Source organism: Heterocephalus glaber, unplaced genomic scaffold, assembly GCF_053883595.1.
Source record: "Heterocephalus glaber isolate CG9 unplaced genomic scaffold, H.glaber_assembly_v1.0 deba00000546, whole genome shotgun sequence".
In the NCBI taxonomy this organism is placed as follows: domain Eukaryota; kingdom Metazoa; phylum Chordata; class Mammalia; order Rodentia; family Bathyergidae; genus Heterocephalus; species Heterocephalus glaber.
Window position 1 is genome coordinate 39299871 of NW_028258147.1, and position 23929 is coordinate 39323799.

The 23929-nt window shown below is 37.7% G+C and overlaps 1 protein-coding gene across 8 annotated transcripts in view; it reads right to left on the minus strand.

The window, feature by feature from the left end:
* The window catches only part of LOC101714814 (G kinase-anchoring protein 1), a 62529-nt gene that overhangs the window by 26540 nt on the left and 12060 nt on the right, over window positions 1-23929 (minus strand). For all 8 annotated transcript variants that reach the window (XM_087204761.1, XM_013078714.3, XM_013078715.3 and 5 more), the window contains exons 6-8: window positions 16054-16131; window positions 13620-13743; window positions 8199-8221 (exon numbers count right to left, since the gene is read on the minus strand). In XM_087204761.1, coding sequence (XP_087060887.1) covers window positions 8199-8221; window positions 13620-13743; window positions 16054-16131 — 225 coding nt within the window. The remainder of the gene's footprint in view (window positions 1-8198; window positions 8222-13619; window positions 13744-16053; window positions 16132-23929) is intronic.

Here is a 23929-nt window from a genome sequence, read left to right on the forward strand (position 1 = left end):
GAACTTGCAATCCTTCTGCCACAGCTTCCTGAGTAGTTGGGATTACAGTTGTGTGCCATGAAGCCAGGATCAGAAGAGTGCGTAATTATTGTGTTTGTTCTATTTCATGAATCAAAGTTTTTTTCTCAGTAGATTATGAGTTCTGTAAGAGTAGCCCATGTGTAACAAAGTACTAATTACATAGTAGAGTGCTTGTAAATGATTATTTCAAGTTAAGTTTAAGATAAGTCTATCAGGGCTTACTCTAGGGAAGAGAAGAACACAGACTTACCCCATATTTAATATCATCTTTAATATCTGATTTGAAGAATACCATTATTTAGATTTCCTCTTGGAATTACTTAAAAATACTCAAGTGGTAAAAAAAAAAGAAAAATAACAGTCCATTTTAGGATCATGTATCACAGTATATTAAGGGATGTTAAAATTGGAAAATTGGAAAATTATCCTGTAAGAGGTAACATGGAGCCCTCGGAAAAATGAAAATATTATAATGAAAGAAACTTTTTCCTTTTTTTGGTACCAGGGATTGAACTCAGGACCTTGTGCTTGCTAGGCAGGTGGCTGTACCACTGAGCTAAATGCTGGCCTGAAAGAAATTTTTTACCAAGTTAATCTGTAATGTTCAGTGAAAATCCTAAAGGGTTTTGTTCAAAACTCAACAAGTCACTAATATGGAAGCACGAAGGCCAAAAAAACCCTGTGAACATCTAAAGAAGCTGCATAAATAATACAGCATCATTCACCAAAAGTCCCTGTATATATGGACAATTTTGAGCTATTTTGGGCCCACAGGTCAGTTTATTCCTGTGTCAATTCTCACACAGCATATCTTACATACGAAAAAGCAAGGGAGAACTGTCATATTAGCTGTATTTGGAAAAAATAAAATTGTATTTCTATCTTTGATTACAAAATAAAATCAATTCCACATATACAAGGCAAACTTTATGGTGGGTGTGGTGGCACACATCTGTAATCCCAGCATGCAGGAGGCTAAGGCAGGAGGATTGCCATGAGTTCAAGATCAGCCTGAACTACACAGTGAGACTCTGTATCAAAAAAAAAAAAATCCCAAAAATCAAAAACTAAAAAGAAAACTTTATAATTTTAGAACTGGAAATATAGGTAAGATATAGGAGGAGACTGAACAGAAGTACTAACCATACTATAATGACTATATGACAAAGGTTGGTATTCAAAATTATAATTTATTTTCCACAAAGTATTAAAAAGGGTATAAAAGGAAACAAAATCCAACAATATGGAGCATATAAAAAATTTAATAAAAAAAGAAATACATAGATTTAAAATCAAAAAATAGAAAACAATATTCTATGCAATGGGTACCCTAAACTAAGCAGGATGAGCTATCCTAATTTTAGACAAAGTGGATTTCAAGCCAAAACTGATCCGAAGAGACAAAGAAGAACATGACATATTGGCTAAAAAAACAATTTAACAGAAAGAGATAGTAAAAATAAACATATATGCTCCAAATACTGACATGCTCAACTTCACAAAACAAACATTAATGAACATAAAAAATACCAACACAATTATAATGCGGAACCTCAATACTCCGTCACAATAGATTAACTGGAAAAAAAAAATTAAAGTTAAAACAAACCTTTAAGCAATAAACTTAATCGACATCTACAGAGTGTTTCACTCAACAACAGAATACATATTCTTCTCAGCAGCACATGTTTTCTCTAAAACAGATCTCTACAGCATGTTTAAGTAAATGCAAAAGAACTGAAATTATCCCATGGATATTACTCAATATCAAAGTGCAATGAAACTATAAATCAATGGTCAAAGAAACTACAGAAATTATGTAAACACATGGAAATTAAATAATGCAATCTGGAATAATCAATGAGACACAGAAGAAATCAAGGAACAAATTAGACAGTTCCCCAAATCAAAAGACAATCCGATACAAAATACCAAAACCTATAGGACACAATGAAAGAGAAAGTTTATAGATGTGGATGCCTACATCAGAAAAAGAGAGCAAGCCAAAATAAATAACCTAATGATGCACCTCAAGGTCTTAGAAAAACAAAGAAAGTCCAAATCCAAAGCTAGTAGGAGGAAAGAAATTATAAAGAACAGAGCAGAAATTAATGAAATTGAGATTGAAAACAATACAATGACTCAGAGATGGTTCTTTGGAAAAATACACAAAATAGACAAACCCCTAGCCAATCTTACAAAAAAAAAGGAATGAAAAATCAGTACAACTGGAAATGAAAAGGTGAAATTACAACACACTCTGCTTAAAACCAAATTATTAGTAACTACTTTAAGGACCTATACTTTAATAAAATGGAAAATTCAGAAAAAAACTGATAGATTCCTAAATAGATATGAACTACCAAAGTTGACCCATGAATAGACAAAAACCCTGAATAATCCAGTATCAGGCAATGAGATTGAAGAAATAATTTAAAAACTACCATGTGAGGAAAGCCCAGGTCTCCATGGATTTCCTGCTGAATTCTACAAAAACTTTAGGGAAGATTTAATGTCAGTATTCTTCAAATTCTTTAATAAAATCAAAAGGAAAGGAGTACTCTCAAATTCATTCCTGTAAGCGATCATTATTTTGATTCCAAAACCAGAAAAGGGCACAATCAAAAAAGATAACTACAGGTCAATCTCTACAATGAACACAGATGTAAAAGATACTAGCTAACAAAATATCAAAAAGATCATACATAAGTAGGCTTCATCCCAGGGATGCAAGGATGGTTCAACACATGCAAATCAGTAAATATATCACATAAACATAAGGAAGAAGAAAAATCACCTGTCATCTTAATAGATGTAGAAAAAGCCTTTGAAAAAATCCAACATCCATTCATGATTTTAAAAAAAACCCTGAAAAAAATAGGTATAGAAAGATCTTATCTCATCCCAATAAAAGCCATTTATAGAAAACCAAAAGCCATCACCATATTAAATGGGGAAAAGCTAAAAGGTTTCTTTTTAAAATAAGGAAGAAGACAAGGATATCCACGATCATAATTCTCAAAACATCAGCCAGAGCAATCAGGCAAGAGAATGATACAAAAGGGATATGTACATATCTTAGTTACTTCTTGTTGCTGGGACAAAATACCTGACACTCACAAGTTAAGGGACAAAAGGTTTATTTCAGCTCACAGTTTGTACAGGTTTCAGTCCATAGTCAGCTGGCTCCATAACAAGGAGGAAGGGCAGCAGGGGAGAGGGTATGTTGGAGGAGAAACAGTCCATGGCAGGGCAGGCAAAAGGCAGGAGCAGTTAAGAAAGCCTCTTTTACCTTTTTATTCTATCCAGACTACAAGCCTTTTGGGTGGTGTCACCCACATGGAAAAGGTGGGCCTTTCCATTAAAGACACCCAGAACTATACTAAACCAATCAGTGGACTAATTCAGTACCACACACCCTTAATCCCATCAACACACACCCTAGGATCCAGCCAGCTCCAAAAAGCCCCATCACCTATGAGTGAATGAGGCTTTAGGGGTACAACTATATACAAGCCATAACATTCAGTCCCTGGACTCATACATATCCAATGCATAAGGCATTTAGTGTATCTCTAAAAGTTGCCAAAGTCCTAACAGTTTCAGCATTGCTGAAAAGTCCAAGTTCAAAGTCTCCTTTGAGATTTAGGGCAAACTCATAGCTGTGAGCCCCTGTAAAAATGAAAAGAAAGTTAAAATACTTCCAACATACAATGGCACAAGATAAACATTCCCATTCCAAGTGTGGGGTAGAAAGAAATGGGACTAAAGCAAGTCCAAAATCCAGCAAGGCAAGTCCATGTCCAGCATTCAGTGCAATCTGTAGCAAGATGTAAATTCAAAAAGGCCTGAGTGGCTCCCACCCTACAGCACTGCTGCTGGTTGTAGCTCCTTGGCTTCTCCCTTGGGGCAGCTTTCCTCAGGCAATCCATGTTCCTCACTTCTCCAACCTTCTGGGGTCTCCACTGCACCTTTGACTCCACACTCATAGCTTCATACACTGCCCTCTCAGGGGCACATTGCCTGGCCTCCCAGGTCTTCTGAAATCTCAGTGGAAGCCTTCCTGACCCCACAACTATTGGATTCTGCGTGCACCTAAAACCAGCACTACGTAGATGATGCCAAGGTCTGCTGCCAGCTGGAGCAGTAGCCAGGCTTCCTTCTCTTGGCTGTAGGGATTGAGTGCCTGGACTGTTCAGCACTATGAACCCAATCCAGAGGAACAAATTGCCTAGGCTGCTGCCACTCTGAAATATGGTCCTCTGGGGCTTTTTTGCAAAGCAAAGTTTTTCACCCTTGCAATTTTGAGGCTGCAAAAGGTGGAGTTTTGCTGGTTCTTGTGATGCCTTCAGGCTCCCTTTTCTATTGTCCAGTTCCAAAGTACTTGGCTTTTTAATGCCAGTCATTTTAGCAATCAAGTTCTCCTCTTTTCCATGCTGTAGTCTTTAACTTTTCTGGAGATTCCTTTCTGGCCAAACTCAAAACTTTTAAATCATTCTGCTGAGCTGTTTGTTCTTGATCCTCAACAAAGATCTGGCTAAAAGCCCCCAAGAGTAGCCACATGACCACCCCAACGTTAGAATGCCTTGAAATTTTTTCTATCAGATTAATTAGTCCACTGTACTTAATCTCAGTCTCAAGCAAAATGTCTGGACAGGAATGAAATGCAGATAAATTTTCAACCAGAGCATAACACACATGATCTGGAGTCCAACTGCCAATGAAGTCCTCAGTTGAAATCTCTTGAGCCTAGTCTTTTCCAGCTGCACTGCAGTCAACATTCTGGTCTTCTGAGCTCCAACTAGAATCTCCCATGAAGCTTGGCTCACAGCATTCTAGGGCTGCTTCTTCAGCCAGCATCTCCAAATCTTTCCAAACACCTTCCACAAGCCTGTTGTTTCTGAACCAAATGATCAGGTAGTGTCAACGGCAGTGATCACACTTCTCTGGTACCAAAATCTGTCTTAGTTACTTTTCGTTGCTGAGACAAAATATGCAATACCCACAAGTTAAAAGAGGCAAGGTTTATTAAAAGGTTTATTAAACGTTTATAGCTCATAGTTTATAGAGGTTTCAGTCTATAGTCAGCTGGCTCCAAGGCAGGGGGACAGGGCAAGGGGCATGGCAGAGGAGAAACAGTCCATGGCAGGGTAGGCAGGAGACAGTAGCAGTGAAGCAAGACTCCCTTTCCCTTTTACCTCATCCAGGCCTTTTGGGTGGTATCATCCACACTCAGAGTGAACCTTTCCATATCCATACCCAGAACGATGCTAAACCAATCAGTGGACTAATTCAGTACCATGTACCCTTAATCTCCGTATCACATACCTTAGATCCAACCAGCTTTGAAAAGCCTCACCTATGAGCGCATGAGGCTTTGGAGAGAGAACTAGATATAAGCCATAATTGGACAGGAAAAGAAGTCAAATTATCATTATTTGTGGATGACTTGATCCTCTACACAGAAGACCTCCCAAATTCCACCAAAGACTCCTAGAATTAAGAGCCAAATTTAGTACTGTAGCAGGCTGTAAAGCAAATGGATAGAAATCAAGTGTTCCTGCACATCAATAATGAGCTCACCAAGAAAGAAATTAGGGAAATGATAACCTTTTACAAGAGCTGCAAGAAAATATAAATACCTAGTAGGAATTAACCTAACCAAGAAAGGCAAAGATCTCTACAATGAAAACTACAGTACTCTGAAAAAGGAGATCAAAGAGGATATCAGGAAAGGGAAAGCTATCCATTGTTCCTGAATAGGCAGAACCAATATATTCAAAATGGCCAGGGGCCGGGGATTTAGCTCAGTGGTTCTACCACCTGCCTCGAAAGCACAAGGTACAGAGTCTGATCCCCAGTACCAAAAAACAACAACAAAATATGTTCAACAGGGCCGGGGATTTAGCTCAGTGGTTTCGTCGCCTGCTGCGCAAGCGCAAGGACCCAAGTTCAATCCCTGGTACCAAAAAAAAAAAAAAAAAAAAATGTTCAACAACTCTGGCCATTAGCGAAATGCAAATTAAAACAATACTGAGATTCCATCTTCCTCCATGTTATGACTTGTATCTAGATATCTCCTCCAAAGCCTCATTCCTTTATAGGTGGGACTTTTCAGAATGGCTAGATCTAGGGCATGTGAATATGGATTAAGGGTATGTGACAATTATATTAGTCCATTGATTGGTTTGGCATATTTCTGGGTATGAATAATAGGAAGGCCTATCCTGGGTGTGGGTGGCACCAACCAATAGGCTTACAACCTCAATGAAACATAAAGGGACAGAAAAAAGGCAGGCTCAGTGCTGCTTCCTGTCTTCTGCCTGCTCTGCCCTGCCCTGCCATCCTGCCTTGAAGCCAGCCAACTGCAGACTAAAATCTCTACTGTGAACTAAAATAAACCTTTCTTCCTATAATTTTCAGGTATTGGGTATTTTGTTCCAGCAGAGGAACAAACTAAAGCAAAGAAAGAAACTAAGACAATCCAGAAAGAAACGTCATTAATAATCAGATAACAACCAATGCTGGCAAGGCTGCGAAGCAGGTGTGGGGAGAGGAATCCTTCATTGTTAGTGGGAATATAAACTAGTACAACTATGGAAATCGGTATGGAAATTCCTCGAAAAACTAAAACAAGAAACCCCATTCAACCTGGCTATTCCCCTCCTAGGTATCTCCCAAAAGAATTAAAGACATATTACAGTGATGCATGCATACCCATTTTTATAAGCAGCATAACACATAATAGCCAAATCTTGGCAATGGCTTGCATGTTCATCAACAGATGAATGGATAAAGAAAATGTATTTATATAAGATGTAGTACTCTGACAGAAAGGATAAACTTCAGTTATCTGTAGGAAAATGGATGCACTCTGAGACCATAATTTTAAGTGAAATAAATCAGACACATGAGCTTAAATATCACATGTTTTCTCTTATATGAGAAACTCAAAATATAAATAAAGAGCAAAATAAAAAATAGAGGAAAAAAGAGATGGAGGGAGGGGGCTAAGAGGGAGACAAAAAATGCACCTAGGAGGGAAGGGAGGGGAGGGATGTGTTATATAGAGGGGGCTGGGGATTTAGCTCAGTGGTTCCAGCACCTGCCTCACAAGCACAAGGTCCTGAGTTTGATAGCCAGTACCAAAAAAAAAAAAAAAAAAAAAAAAAAAGATGTGTTATATACATGTACCAACTCTTCATAATGAATGGAATCATTAGGTACTGCAAACATGTACTAATAAAAAAAACTGTAAGAAAATAAAAAATTTCAATCTAAAAATTAGTTACAGTAGTTTGTAAATACCTTTAGAAGAATTTCTCGTATCAGTTTTAACAATACTTTTGTGTTGATATGCATAAAGACCAAATTTATTAACATAGTGAGACTTATTTAGTTTTCTTAAGAGATGAATTTCATTTCCCAACCTGGCAAACAAATGTCTGAAACTAAAAATATTGTTAGAAACTATATTCAGAATATTCTCAAGCAAAATCAAGGAACATCTATGAAAAATTAATAGAATCACTGACAAGAAAACATATATAAGAAAATAATGAAACTTTAAAGTCATTTCTTAAAGAATCTGTAATATTAGAATCTTCCTCAGTGGTACTGGATATTTTAAAATCGTATCATCTCTCGATTTTAAAGGGTTTATGGAGGCAGCAGTAGAGCCTTAAAAAAAAAAAGAAAAAAGGACCCATAACACAGGGAGGTGTGTAAGCTGTACTATCCTCTAATGATGAAAGGTAAGAGACATATATAAGCTACTCTTACCCACAGGTCTATTTATAGAATCACAATTCACCTCATAATTTTTATGATTCCCAAAATACTGAGACATGCTTTTTAAGGTGTTTTTAATAAGTAAAAATACAGACTTGGAGATTAAATCATTTTTCCCTTGAATTTTAAGCTTGGCATACACATATAAATTTTTGGCTCACACACAAACAATAACAGTAAAGCCAAATCATATATTTCATGCAAATAACTGTATTTTTATTGTATTATATTTTACATCTTTAAAATGCCAGAAATATTAAGGGTTCAATCAAGACAGACATGGGTTTAATGGATATAGGTTACAAAAAACATACTTAACATTAAAAGTATCATTCTTAAAATCATAAGCTTTTTCTAGAACACAAGATGGTTACAATAAAACTTACCTCAGTCTTTTTACTAATGTGATCTGTAAATGAAAAAAAGTGAGACTTTATTGAAGGGAATTACATACAAAAATATTTTATCACGTAAAAATACCAAAGTATTTAAAAAATTATAGTAAGAGTTAAGAAGTCTTTAAAGGTTTTCTAGGACTCACATCTGATTTACTTTTCTAAGCGTAAGATGTTAAAATTGAGCTTGGGGACTAGTGAGCAAGTGGTCCCTACATTGCCTAGCAATGACATCTGTATCAAGGGGTACTATTCAGTTTGAGCACATAGGTTCCATATAATATAGTTATTTGGTTTCACAATTTGGGGCAGAAGGAACAAATGAGAAACACAAATATGTGCAAAATGAAATCAGAGTATTCTGCAAAAATTTCAGATTACTGTTACTGTTGAATGAAACAAAAAATATAACTAATTTGTAGTCTTTAAAATTATTAGCTATTTATTTTTAAAACACATTGGGCCGGGGATTTAGCTCAGTGGTTCTGCTGCCTGCCTCTCAAGCGCCAGGTCCTGAGTTCGATCCCCGGTACCAAAAAACAAACAAACAAACAAACACATTACAGTGATTTGACAGTATTGATGTATATTTATATAATACAAAAATGAACCCATAAATAAATATATTTACATTAAGTAAAGCATTGACTTAGCAACAACATGGCATTTCTAGAAAAGAATGAGAACAGAATAAAGAAAGCAAGACAAAGGAATCTACACAGATGCAAGGTTGAATCTTAAGTACAGAAGGCCTGTATTATTTTAAACTGGAACTGATCATAACATACCACTTAACAATGCTTCTTGTATACACCAGAAATTTTCTAATCTCAAAGAATAAGAATAACTTCATAGAATAGCATTCTAAAGACTAAGAATCTAAAAAAGATGATCCAGTTTTCTAATACATTCATTGATCAGAATAGTATGTAAATACCAAATAAAAAGGTTCACAACAAAATGCCAAATTCTGATAGGATGCAGTTATTCCTCTGTGATGGTCTACTTAACACAAAATGTGATGTCAGAATCTGAGGAAGAATCAAAACTAGTAATTATTATTTGTAAAAACAACCTTCCCTTTAACATCATTACTGAAGTTTTTCACAATGCAGCTAATAAATTTACATCCTACATGAAAAAAATCAAACATGGAAAACTATGTTTTATTAAAAAATTCTTTTCATTGTTCTGTTTAGTGAGATATGTGTGTGTGTTATGGTTTAGAACTAAACTGTCCCCTCAAAGTCTTACAAGTTTGGAAGGTGATCATGGTATTAATACACTGATGAGTTCACAACTATAAATATGCTATGAGGAGGTGAGGCCTGGTCAGAGGAGGTAGGTCACTATGGGCTTGACCTTGAAGGGTGTATTTTTTCCCTGGCTCTTCTCTTTCTGCTTTCTTGTCACCGTAGTATAAGCAGCCTTCCTCTGCCATGGCCATCTGCCACACCATTTCTGCCTTAATGCCAGTCAACCATGGACAGAATGTTATCAAACCGTAGCCAAAATAAACCTTCTTTCCTCTAAGTTTGGGTGTTGGGTATTTTGTCCCAGTGACAGGAAAACTAAGACAGAAAATTGTTACCAGGAGTGAGTCTGTTGCTAGAACTGTACCTTTGCATTTCAGTTTGCAGAAGTTTAGAAAAGTTTAGAGATGCAAAATGGAGAAGACCTAAAATATTGTGAGAGGTACTTGATGTGTGATACTGATCAGAGTTCAGAAGTCTAGAATGCTGATAGGAATGTGGACAGTTAAAGGCCAAGCTCATGAGGTTTCATGAAGGAATGAAGACTACTGGAAACTGGACTAGCGGCTATGCATGTCTTATTCTGGCAAAGAATTTGTCTACCTTTTGTCCATGTTCTAAGAATGTGTGCAAGATTGAACGTAACACATTACCACCAGCTTGACCCACCAGTGGTACCTGCATGATGATCCCATGCTGCCCAATGGGACAGTCATGCATGTACCATCAGCCGCCCAACATTGAGGTTGTGGCATAGGTACTGCTGGCTGCTTTTAGCTGGATCTACAGTGAGAAATCAGGAGAAAATAGCGGAGCTGAATGACTTTGAGCATTTGCAGCTTTGTCAAAAGGATAGTACCTGCAAAGTTAGGACAAAGTAGAACATTATTGCTGAAGATAAGCATAAAAAGGAGCAAGTACTTTGCATCAGAACAGTAAGATGCCTTGAGGGCATTTCAAAAATCAGCCAGTCCTACCCACTGTGGGCTCAAGAGTACAAAATTGTAACCCTTTCATTTGACAAGAGAGTCCATGGGACCTACTCATGAAGGGCCTCCTATGGAACTGGCTCCCAGGATTCATTTCACTGTGCTCAGCCATCCCAGAACTGAAAGGCTGCTGTAGCCATAGTCCAAGGTTTGTGTGCGGTTACAGGGCTACTACCTAAGGCAGTAGACCTTGGTATCACCCACCTGGTTTTCCAGGAATGCAGAATGCAAGAGTTATGAGGACACAGAAGCTCCAACCCAGATTTCAAGAAAGGCCCTGAAGGCCACACAAAAAAGAGTGACAGGGTCACAGTCCCTGTCAGGTCACCCTGATAGGGTAATGCATGATGGTGTGACAGTGAAGCTGAAGGTGTAGGGAAGACCCTAAGAAGTTGCAGATGCCAGGAATGTCAATCATTTGCTGGGGAAAGCTGCAGGCAGTGAGCAGAGCTGGCCCAAGAGTGAGGCCATGTGGGCTGCAACTAGAAATGCTATAGGGGTGGAGCCTCCCAAGCCCTTTAGAACTCACATCTCCTTTCAACCTTCCCCAGATGCTAGATGTAATACATAGCATTTAATGTTTGCCCTTCTGGATTTCAATCTTGCTTTGGCACAATTCCTTTACATCTCCCTATTCCTACACTTCCTACATCCTACATCCTTCTGGAATGAGAATGGTTACCCTGTACCACTGTATGTTGGAGGTACTTAACTTTCCTGTTGATTTATGCAGGTGTTCACAGCTCAGATTTTGCCTGGAGTCTCACAGCAGACTTTGAACTTAAGACTGTTCAGCAATGCTGGAATTGCTAAGACTTTGATAATTCTTAGAGATGACTAATGCATTTTGCAAGAGAGGGACATGAGCCTTTTGAGGGTCAAGAGTGGAATGTTATGGTTTAGATTTTAAAAGTCTCCCAAAAGTCTCATGTTTGAAAGGTGAATGGATCGTGGGAGTGTTATACTCATCTGTGTTATACTCATCCATAGCTGAATGTGCTGTAGAAGGTGGGGCCTGGTCAAAGGAAGGAGCTCAACTGCAGGTGTGACCTGGAAGAGTATATTCTTGTCCCCAGCTCCTCTCCTCTCCTCTCTCTCTCTGCTTCCTGGCCACCAAAGTATGAGCAGCCTTACCATGGCCTTTTTTTTTTGGTACTGGGGATCAAACTCGAGTCCTTGCACTTGCCCAGCAGCCAGCGAAACCAATGAGCTAAATCCCCGGCCCTACAATGGCCTTTTTACCATGCTGTTTCTGCCTTGGAACCAACTTCCCATGGACTAACTGCTCTGAAACTGTAAATGAAAAGAAACCTCTCCTCCATTAAATTGTGTATATGGGATATTTTGTCCCAGTGATGAGTAAGCTGATGACATGTGTATGTATTGGGGAAGGAGGGACTGGAGATTGAACCCAGGGATACCCTACTACTAAACTACATACACCCTCAGCACATTTTTTTATTTTGAGTCACATTCTCACTAAGTTGCCCAAGTTAGCCCCAAACTTGATTCTCCTCAAATGTGTATTTTTTAGTAAAAATACTCTACCTATTGAGTAGCTGGGATTATAGTCATGCACCACTGATCCAAGCTCATGACATATTCCTATATGAAAACTTTCTTACTTAACTTGGAGAGTTCATTTTAACATACATGTATGTTCTTTCATGCCAAGTCAAAGCAACTTACTCAGAGGCAGACTATATGGAGAACTTTTGTTATCCTCAAAGAAATGCAATATAATTCTCGAAATTTATTCTTAATTTCATAGAAAGGCTTCCCTCTAAGTACAGTAGATTTTTTCATTTTTACTTTTTTAAACTTTTCTTGGGGGGGGGGCGGGTACCGGGGATCAAACTCAGGTTCTTGTGCTTTCGCAGCAGGAAGCAAAACCATTGAGCTAAATCCCCGGCCCACTTTTTTAAACTATTGATATGGTATATTTATATTCAGGGAACAATGCCAAAAGTATTTAGTCTAATTTCTTTTGAATCAAATAAATCTGTCAGTGAACAAATAACTAGCATATAGTCAGCAACTATTCTGAGTGGTACACACACAGAGCTGTTCAATAAAATCTTCTGTGATGACGGTAATTTTCTAAGGCTGGAATAATATGAAAGCAATTAGTTACATGTGGCTACTGAGCACCTAAAATGTGGCTAATGTAACTAAGAAACTGTATTTTTTAATAGATATATAGTTAAATTGCCACACATGAATGATGCTGCCATGCTACATAGCACAAGTTAAGGGTTTTTACCATTTCCTATACTAAAAATAAGTCTGCCTTGGGATCTGTCTTCAGAAGGTTAATGGATGGTGAATTTCTTCTATCTTCACTGTTTCATAATGAATACAAATGATATTATAAACAGTTCTTTGATAGTAATTCTCATTCTTAAATTTGTATTATAGTTTTGTATAACCTGAAAAAGTAAACTAGTAATTACTGAAATCTGAGGATACTATCCTTGGCTTAGTGCAAATCAAATCAATTTATATATGGACAATATGTTTTTTTGTTTGTTTGTTTTCTGGTACTGGGGATTGAACTTGGGACCTTGCGCTTGTGAGGCAGGTGGCAGCACCACTGAGCTAAATCCCTGGCCCTGGACAATATGTTTTAAGAGCACTCAGAAACTAAAAATGTCAATTTTTATTTTTGGTAAGTGTTAGAAAAAGTTCTTGCTAAGTTTTATAGGATTTTAATGACTGATTTAAAGTTTTTCAACTACAAGTTTATCTGTAAATAGACTGCTATGGTTTAGACATCTGTCATTTCCAATACTGAAGTTGAAATTTAATTGTCATTGGAACAGTATCAAGAGGGGCGATGCATGCTATAATAAAAAAGTGAATTTAACCTCTTATTACTCTTTTGCCCTTTTGCCTTCCTCCATGTGACAATGAAACAAGTTCTTCATTAGATGATACCCTGACATGAATTTCCCTGCCTCCAGAACTGTAACCCAATGAATTTGTTTGTTGTAAATTATCCAATCTCAAGTATTCTATTATAGCAGTAGCTGGACTAAGACCAAGGCTTACATTTTACATTCTAAATAATATAACATCACAAAACAATTTTTAAATTTTTTTTAAAATTAGAAAGATACTTAACTATTTTAAATGGTCTTCTACCGTAACAGACATTGTATATATATTACCTTCAGATTGGAAATCTTTTAGTGATACTGTGAGAGGTTTATCTCTTCCTTGATGATTCTTTCTTTTATCTTTTTTATGCATAACCTTTGAATGAGTTGAAGCATTTTCAGTATTTTCATACTCCTGAAAAGAATTACCAACAATAATCAAGTTTCATTTATGAACTATAAAACCAACTCACCAATGGGTAGTATGTTTTTTAAAGTTGCACTTACAAAGAGCATTATGCTTTAAATCTAAAATGTCCCCCAAAAGTCTCATGTATTCAGAAGGGGACTCTAGAAAGTGACTGGATAATGAGGGGACTTTACTCATCAGTAGATTAACCCATTCATGATTTTGTGGCTGAATGTACTGTTAGGAGATGAGGCCTGGAGGAGTTTATTCTTGTACCTGGCTCCTCCTTTTTCTCTGCTTCCTAACTGCAAGAAGGTAAACAAGTTTTTCTCTGCCATGCTCTTCCAGTCTTGGAGCCAACCAACCATGGGCTGAAATCCTCTGAAACCATAAGTTAAATAAACCCCTCTTCCTTTAAGTTGTGGATGTCAGGTATTTTGTCCCAGCAAAAGGAAAACGACTAATATAGAAAACTGGTTCCAGGGGTGGGGTTGTCACTGGAACTGTACTTGACCATGTGGTTTAGAAGCCTTTGGAATTGCTTTGCAAGAATTTGGAAAGGTTTGGAGATGCAAGGTAGAGGAGCCCTAGAATGCTGTAAGCAGAGCAAGAAGAGAGATTCTAGTCAGAGCTCAGAATACTAGAATGCTCATAGAAATGTGAATAGTAAAGGTTAGACTCATCAGGTTTCAGTTGGGAATGAAAATTCTACTGAAAACTGAACTAGGGGCCATGGATGCTTCATTCATCCTTGCAATGAATGTGTCTATATTTTGTCCTTACAAGGCTGAATTTAAAGATGTCAGACTAATTGATCCAACAGAAGAAATTTCAAGGTAGCCCAACATTCAGATTGTGGCATAGGTATGGCTGGCTGCTTTTAGCCACATCTACAGTGAGAAATCAGAAGCAAACAGCAGAGCTGAATGATCTTAACAGTTTGCAGTTTTGCCAGAAAGGAAGCACCTGCAAACTTAGGGCAAAGGAGAGCATAGTTGCTAAGAAGATTAGCATCAAAAAGAAGCCAGGGATTTAGCTCAGTGGTTCTGGTGCCTGCCTCCAAAGCACTAAGTCTCAAGTTCAATCCCCAGTAACCCCCCCCCCAGCAAAAAAAGAAGCCAAGTACTCCTCATGAGGACTATGGGAAAGACACCTTGGGAGCATCTCAGGATATGGCCAGACCCCAACCCTGGTGATGTAAAAACATAACACTTTTGAAAGACTTTGCTTTGAAAAGAGTACATCAGGGCTCCCTGCTCATTCAGGGTCACCTAGGGAAGTGTTTTCCCAAGTTAACAACAACCTCTCCAAGAGAGCTATAATACTGTTACGGCCAGCAGCAGACCACGTCTCAGAAAAGCAAAAAACAATATAAATAAATAAAAAATAAGTAAAATAAACCATCTGTTGTGAATTTCATTCCTCTTTCCTTCATCTTTGGTGAAGAAACTCTATAAACATTCTAACTCATCAGGGGGCTGGGGATTTAGCTCAGTGGTTCCACCACCTGCCTGGCAAGCGCAAGGTCCCGAGTTTGATCCCCGGTACAAAAAAAAAATTCTAAATCATCAGACAAATCTTAGTCTACATGTTTCTGTTTTCTCAAAACTTGAAGAGGAATGCTATTACAAAAAGTTCTTGACATAAAGAGTCGCTGATTAGGTTTTTTTTCAGACAGGGTTTCACTATGTACTTCAGGCTGGCCTTGAACTCACTAGGTAGCTAGCAATCGTCTTGCCTCAGCCTTCCAAGTGCTGGGATTATAGGCATGTGCCATCACTCCCAGCATAACAGATATTGGGAAATGGGAAGAAAATGTTCAAATAAAAAGGAGAAGGGGGTGGGGGTAAGGGACAAGAAGAAAAAAAAATGCAAACAAAGCTTTTGTAAATAAGGAGGGGAAGAGGGATTGAAAGGAAGGGTGAGGAATGGAAAAAAAGCAAGATATTATATCATGTACAGGTACAAATTCCCTAAAATAAATGTTATCATTATGTATATCTAAAATGTACCAATAAAAAAAACATGGTAGAGCAGGGGTTGGCCAACTACCTATTTTTTGAAAAAAAAGTTTTATTTAAAAAAAAAGTTCTTGATAATATTTTATAACAATGATGAATTTTTAGGATAAACTTTATTTCATTTTGCAGTGTTGGTGATCAAACCCAGAGCCCTGCACATGCTAGGCAAGTGCTCTACCATTGAGCTACGTCTCTGGCCCTAAAGGATAACTTTTATGTAAAATTCAGAAACATTAGTTCTTGTCTTTTACCACTTAAAACTTTTAAAAGGAAATTAATAAATAAGTAAAAATACCTTTTTGTGCTCTTCATATTCTAATTTACTTAGCAATAATGCCTTCTCAAGATCAGCTTCAAACATTTCAGATGTCAGCTAAAAAAAAAAATTTCACAGTAAACAATAGCAGTAAACCCACTAAAAAGTAACCATGACACATGCCAGTATATACAGGAAAAGAAAACCAGTATGTCCAAAAACATAACCATTTAAAGAAAAAAATCATCATTTCTCCAAATTTATTTAACAATGCCATATTAGGGAACTCTGTATCTTATATAGGATACCAAAGCATAAACTTCCACTTCTGGGATTTCTATTTCTCCCTTCACTGTTGATTACCTGCTGTATATGATATAACACTACCTTTCACTTTAATAAAAATCTTACAAATAAGTCAATACTAAAATAGATGTAAAAGACAGTAACCCAGTTTAGAACAACAAAAATTTTAACACCAATTACTACTGAAAAAATACAATAATAGTGAAAAATAACTGAATAAGCATTATTAAACATAATATACAATTTCCTGAAGATAGAAAAATCCACAGGTACAAAACCTTTAGGTGATCAAATGCCTTGGTATATGCCAGTTATTATAATTACTTATAGTGCAGCCTTTTACTTTCAAAATTATAAACTACATGTTTGCCTTACATTTAAATCAGGTAATGCTTTAATGAAATGATTCCTCTTCCTAATCACTCAGTCCTACCTTAACTTCTTACAACCTATCTTTCAGCACTTTCCAATCTAATTATTCTCCATAACAATTAGTTTTCTTGGGCTGGGGATGTAGCTCAGTGGTGCCACACCTGCCTGGCAAGCGCAAAGTCCTGAGTTCAATTCCTAGTACCAAGAGAAAACAAGCTAACTAGTTTTCTTAAATGCCAGGCAGAACTGCTGCAGTGCATGGATGAGGATTTGGTTGTTCACTATGAGGGATAAGGTCAAGTTTACAGCTGTATGTTTTGAAAAACTTACAATATGACAGGAATATCCTACATTTGAGCAAATGTACATGTCTGTGTGTGCCATGAACATGTCTTATTTTTGTCTTTGAAAATTCCTTCCTTTATTCAAATACCCTTTAATACAGCAGGATAGGCTGCCAACCCCAGGTGACGCCACACAGCCCCGTCGGGCCCACTGCTGCCGCTTCGCAGGTATTTTAATTAATATAGCCAAATTACACGCAGAAAAAAATAAGCAGGATCAGTAAAGTTTTTATTTATCATCAAGGCCTAGGTTATCTCGTTGTGCAGTACTGCTAGAGGCTCCTCACTTCTGTGCCCCTACTGGGCACTTGTTCAGGGCTGCATGGTCAGCCCTTATCCAAGAGCTAGCAGGAACTTGAGACCTTCGCTACCTTTCTGCAGACTCACCAGGAAAACAAAATGGTTGAAGCAGATCACCCAGGAAAGCTCTTCATTGGTGGGATTAATACAGAAACAAATGAGAAAGCCCTTGAAGCAGTATTTGGAAAATATGGACGAATCGTTGAAGTGCTCTTGATGAAAGACCGAAAAACCAATAAATGAAGAGGATTTGCTTTTGTTACATTTGAAAGCCCAGATGTTAAGGATGCAGCTCGGGACATGAATGGAAAGTCCTTAGATGGAAAAACCATCAAGGTGGAACAAGCCACCAAACCATCATTTGAAAGTGGTAGATGTGGGCCACCTCCACCTCCAAGAAGCAGAGGCCCATCTCACTGCTCCTGGACCAGAGGAAGGGGCTTCCCAGATACCATACCTCCTGCTGCTCCCAGCCCACAGGAAAGGGCTTTTGGGCCACCATCTCTACCGCTGCTTCCGGCCCCTGTCCCACCTCTCCCAGCTCAGAGAAGGTAATCTGGGCAGGCACTAACAGCCCCCCCACCCCAGTCAAAATGAGAAAACACATAAATAAGTCTCAAAATCAGACTCCCAGATCACCTACAGCAACCCCAAAGGGAAATGAGATGGAACACTCTGATACTCAACCACCTGGACCCACTGAACTGGCAACAAAAGGGGATCTGGAAAAAATGAAATCAGAAATAATTTCTCAGATAACAGGAGAAATTGTGCCCCTAGTGCAAGACATGATTAATAAATCTAGAGAGGAACTCAGGAACATGATGGAATCCCAACATAGGAAACAAATGGAATCTATAAAACAGATGAAAATAGATTTCCAGGACATGAAAAACTCCACTGGAAGTCTACACAGCAGAATGAGCCAATGTGAGGACAGAATTTCAAATATAGAAGATAAGATTGCAATTAGTGACCAGGAAAAGAAAAATTGCTTCAAGATTATATGGGAACATGAGAAATCAGTCCAGCAGTTGCTAGATGATGCAAAGAAGAATAACATAAGACTGATTGGAGTCAATGAAGAAACAGGAGAGAGTGCAGATGACAGAAAAAAATCTCTTCACAGAAATAATGGCAGAAAACTTCCCAAGCAGGGGAAAAGAGCTTGACATACAGATAAGGGAGGCATATAGGACTCCAAATAGCCTTGATCAAAAAAAATCTACACATAGGCATATAATTGTTAAGATTCCAGAATCTCAACAGAAGAACAAAGTTCGAGAAGCAGTTAGAGAAAAGAAACAAATCACATACAAAGGAAAACCCATCAGAATCACAGCAGACTTCTCAACACAAACCAAGGCAAGAGGATCTTGAAGTGACATATTCCAAGCCCTAAAAGAAAACAGCCTCCAACCCAGATTGATGTACCCTGCAAAACTATCTTTCAAAATTGATGGAGAAATAAGATACTTTCATGACAAAGACCACCTTAGGAACTTCGTGAATATCAAACCAGCGCTCCCAAGAATTTTACACAATATCCTAAGAACAGACATTGAGGATCACAACCCCAGGAAGCAAAGCAGAATGAACGCGTCTGACACAACAAAAAATTAAATGTAAAGGGGGAGAACCCAACAAAAAGAAAAAGTCATGGCAATGACAAGTCAATATGTTTCAGTTATAAACCATCAACGTTAATGGTCTCAATTCACCAATCAAAAGAAATAGACTGGCAGAATGGGTCAAGAAGCAAAATCCAACAATATGCTGCATACAAGAAACACACTTAACTCAAAAGGAAACCCACAGACTGAAAGTTAAAGGGTGGGAAACAATACTCCATGTGACAGGAACCCGAAAAAAAGCAGGAGTAGCTATCCTCTTTGCAGATCAAGTAGATTTCAAATGAACACTGATTAAGAGAGACAAAGAAGGACACTACATCCTTGTAAAGGGATCAATCCAAGAGGAAGAGATGACAATCATAAATATCTATGCACCAAACACTAGTGCACCCAACTATATAAAACAAATACCAACGGACATGAAAAGTCATATATGCACTAATACAATTGGAGTGGGGGATCTCAACACCCCACTGTCACAAATAGATAGATCAACTAGACTAAAAATAAGTAAGGAAATACTAGAACCCAATCGAACTCTTGAACAAATGAACTTAACAGATGTTTACAGAGTCTTCCACCCCACAAAATCAGAATATACGTTCTTCTCAGCTGCACATGGGTCATTCTCCAAAATAGACCACATACTCACACACAGAACATGTTTAAGTAAGTGCAAAGGAACTGAAGTTATCCCCTGTATATTATCAGACCACAGTGTGATGAAATTGGAGATCCATAGCAAAAGAAACTCAAAAAATTTCATAAACACGTGGAAATTGAACAACACACTTCTGAATAACCAATGGTTCACAGAGGAAATTAAAGAAGAAATCAGATAGTTCCTTCAATTAAATGACAATGACAATACAACATATCGGAATCTATGGGACACAATGAAAGCAGTCTTACGAGGGAAATTCATAGCAGTGAATATGCATATCAGGAAAACAGAATGAGCCCCATTAAACAAACTGATGCTGCACCTCAAGTTTCTAGAAAAAGAAGAGCAGGACAACCCCAGAGCTCATACAAGGGAGGGAATAATAAAGATCAGAGAAGGAATCAATGTAATGGAGACTAAGAGAATGATACAAAAAAAAAAAAATCAATGAAGCCAAGAGTTGGTTCTTTGAAAGAATCAACAAAATTGACAAATCCTTAGCCAACCTTGTCAGAAAAAGGAAAGAAAAGGCCCAAATCCATGCAATTAAGAATGAAAAGGGTGAAATTACAACAGATGCAGCAGAAATCCAGATGATCATCAATTCCTACTTCCAGAACCTATATGCCAATAAGATGAACAACACAGAAGAAATGGACAGATTCCTAGACACATATGAATTACCAAAGTTGAATGAAGAAGACCTAAAAATTCTGAACGACCCAATATCAACCAATGAAATTGAAAAATGTAATAAAAAACTTATCAACTAAGAAAAGCCCAGGTCCTGATGGCTTCACTGCTGAATTCTACAAGACATTTAGAGAGGCACTACTGCCACGACTATTTAAACTCTTCAATGAAATTGAAAGGGAAGCAATACTCCCAAATTCATTCCTGGAAGCAAGCATCACCTTGATCCCCAAAGCAGAGAAAGACCCCACTGAAAAGGAGAACTATAGGCCAATCTCACTAATGAACACAGATGCAAAAATCCTTAATAAGATAATGGCAAATAGAATGCAGAAGATCATCAAGAAGATCATACACCCTGATCAAGTGGGATTCATTCCAGGGATGCAGGGATGGTTCAATATACAAAAATCAAACAATGTAATACACGATATCAATAGAGCCAAGGATAAAAACCATATGATTATCTCCATAGATGCAGAAAAAGCATTCGACAAAATCCACCATGCATTTATGATAAAAACCCTACAAAAAATTGGAACAGATGGTCTCTACCTCAATCTGATAGAAGCCATTTATGAAAAACCAACAGCCAATATCATACTAAATGGGCAAAAACTGAAATGCTTCACACTAAAATCAGGAACAAGACAAGGGTGTCCACTATCACCACTCTTGTTCAATATAGTTCTGGAAACATTAGCCACGGCATTCAGACAAGAGAAAGAAACAAAAGGAAGAAAGACAGGAAATTAAGAAGTCAAACTGACATTATTTGCAGATGACATGATACTCTATATAGAAGACCCCAAGAACTCCACCAAAAGTCTTCTAGACTTAATAACCAAATTCAGTCAAGTAGCTGGTTACAAGGTCAACACACAAAAATCAATAGCTTTCCTCTACACCAATGACAGACTCACTGAGAGAGAAATAGGGCAAATAATTCCTTTCACAATAGCATCCAAAAAACTGAAATACCTAGGAATCAACCTAACAAAAGAAATCAAAGACTTCTCTGAAAACTATGGCACTCTGAAAAGAGAGATTGAAGATGATATCAGAAAATGGACAGATATCCCCTGCTCCTGGGTAGGAAGGATTAATATAGTGAAAATGGCCATACTTCCAAAACTGCTATACAGATTTAATGCAATTCCAATTGAGGTCCCAGCAGCATACTTCATGGACCTTGAGAAAACAATCCAAAAATTCATTTGGAACAAGAAGAGACCCAGAATAGCAAAAGCAATTCTAGGTAACAGAGACATGGCAGGGGCTATCCCAATCCCCAACCTGCAACTCTACTACAAAGCTACTGTGATAAAAACAGCATGGTACTGGCAAAGAAACAGACCTGAGGACCAGTGGAACAGAGTAGAAGATGCAGAAACAATGCCAGACACACTCAGCCATCTCATCTTCAATAAAGGAGCCAAACACTCTCACTGGAGGAAAGATAGCCTCTTTAATAAATGGTGCTGGAAAAATTGGGCTTCAACTTGCCAAAGATTAAAACTAGACCTATATCTCTCACCATGCACTAAACTAAAATCAAAATGGATTAAAGATCTAAATATTAAAATAGAAACTCTGAACCAATTGGAACAGAGGTTAGGTAGAACCCTTGAAGACACTGGTCTAGGAAAAGATTTTATGAACAAAACCTCAGTTGCCCGTGAACTAGCACAAACAATCAACAAGTGGGATCTCTTCTTATTAAAAGGCTTCTCACAGCAAGAGAAACCACCAGCAGTGTGAAGAGACCACCCACAATGTGGGAAAAAATCTTCACCTGCTCTTCCTCAGACCAAGGTCTACTATCTCGAATCTATAAAGAACTTAAAAAGATCAGACCTCCCAAATTTAAAGACCCAATCTGAAAATGAGCATCTGAAATGAACAGATATTTCTCAGACAAAGAAGTAGAAATAGCAAATAAATACATGAAAAAATGTTCAACATCACTGGTCATTCGAGAGATGCAAATGAAAACAATGCTGAGATTCCACTTCACTCCAGAAAGAATGGCTGCTCTCATGAAATCAACCAATAGCAAATACTGGCGGGGCTGTGGGGAAAGAGGAACCCTGCTCCACTGCTGGTGGGAGTGTAGACTGGTACAAGCACTGTGGCAATCAGTATGGAGATACCTCAAAGAACTAGGACTGGAAGTCCCATTTGACCCCGCTATTCCACTGCTGGGATCTTTCCCAAAGAATTAAAAGAATTATAGCACAGTGATATATGTGCACCCATGTTCACAGTAGCACAGTTTGTAACAGCTAAAACGCCCATCAACTGGAGACTGGATAAAGAAAATGTGGTTTTTTTAAATAAAATGGAGTACTACTCAGCCATAATAAATGAGAAATTAGAGACATTTATAGCTAAGTGGATGCACATTGAGGTGATATTCTTAAGTGAAATAAATAGGACACACATGTATAAATACCGAATAGTTTCTCTGGTGTGAGAAACAAAGTGTAAATAAGGACTAAAATGTATGATAGGTAATGTGAAATAGGAAGAAAAGGGACAAAGAGGAAGGAAGTGGGAGAGCTAGGGGAAACGAAAGAAGGGAATGGAATTAATATGAGAAAATGGAAAAATAGGAACAAAATCTTTGTAAATAGGGAGAAATGGAGGGGTTGAAGGGAGGGTTGGGCAAGGGTGAAAAATAAGAACCAAGAGAGATCAAGTAAAGGTGCAAATTTCCAATGATGTATGTCATTATATTGTATACCTAAAATGTACCAACGATTAGAATGAATAATCAATAATGCAAAATAGGAGGAAAAGGTCCAAAGGGGTAGGGGTAGTGGGAGGGGCAGGGGAAAGGAAAGAAGGGAAAGGAAAAAATGATGAGAAATGGAAAAAATGGAAATAAAGTCTTTGTAAATAGGGAAGGGTGGAGGGCATGAAGGGAGGGCTAGGAATGGGGAAAAAATAAGAACCAAGATGCATCATGTAAAGGTACAAGTTCCCAATGAGAAATGTAATTGTGTTGTATACCTAAATGTACCAATAAAAAAAGAATTTAAGAAAAAAAAAATAAGTGAAAATTATGATTACAGTCAAATTAAAGCTGTGGCTTCTACATCATTTTAAAAACAGCTTTATTAGGCTATAATCTGCTTAGTTTTATATATTGCATATTATATAAAACTTTTTTTTTTTTTGGTACCGGGGATCAAACTCAGGACCTTGTACTTTTGAGGCAGGTGGCGCCACCACTGAGCTAAATCCCCGGCCCCTAAAACTTACTCATTTAATAAGTGTAAAACATATCTTTTTTTGTTTTTTCAGAGAAATTCTAGACTGGTACTCATTATTAGCTCAGCCTGGCCTCAAACTCACAATCCTCCTTCCTGCCTTGGCATCCTGAGTGCTGGGATTACAGGAGGGCACCATTAGGCCTGGGTTAACCTTTGATATTTACATGTATACAAAGAAGTGGGTAGAGATATAAGACTACTTTTCTGCAATAAAGTATGCTGGAATTGATACAAATTTATGAAATGAAAAATGAGATTAAAATATTGCTTTAGAGATACCAATAGTAAACATCTTCTTTACAATTTCTAGTAGCCTTGGATACA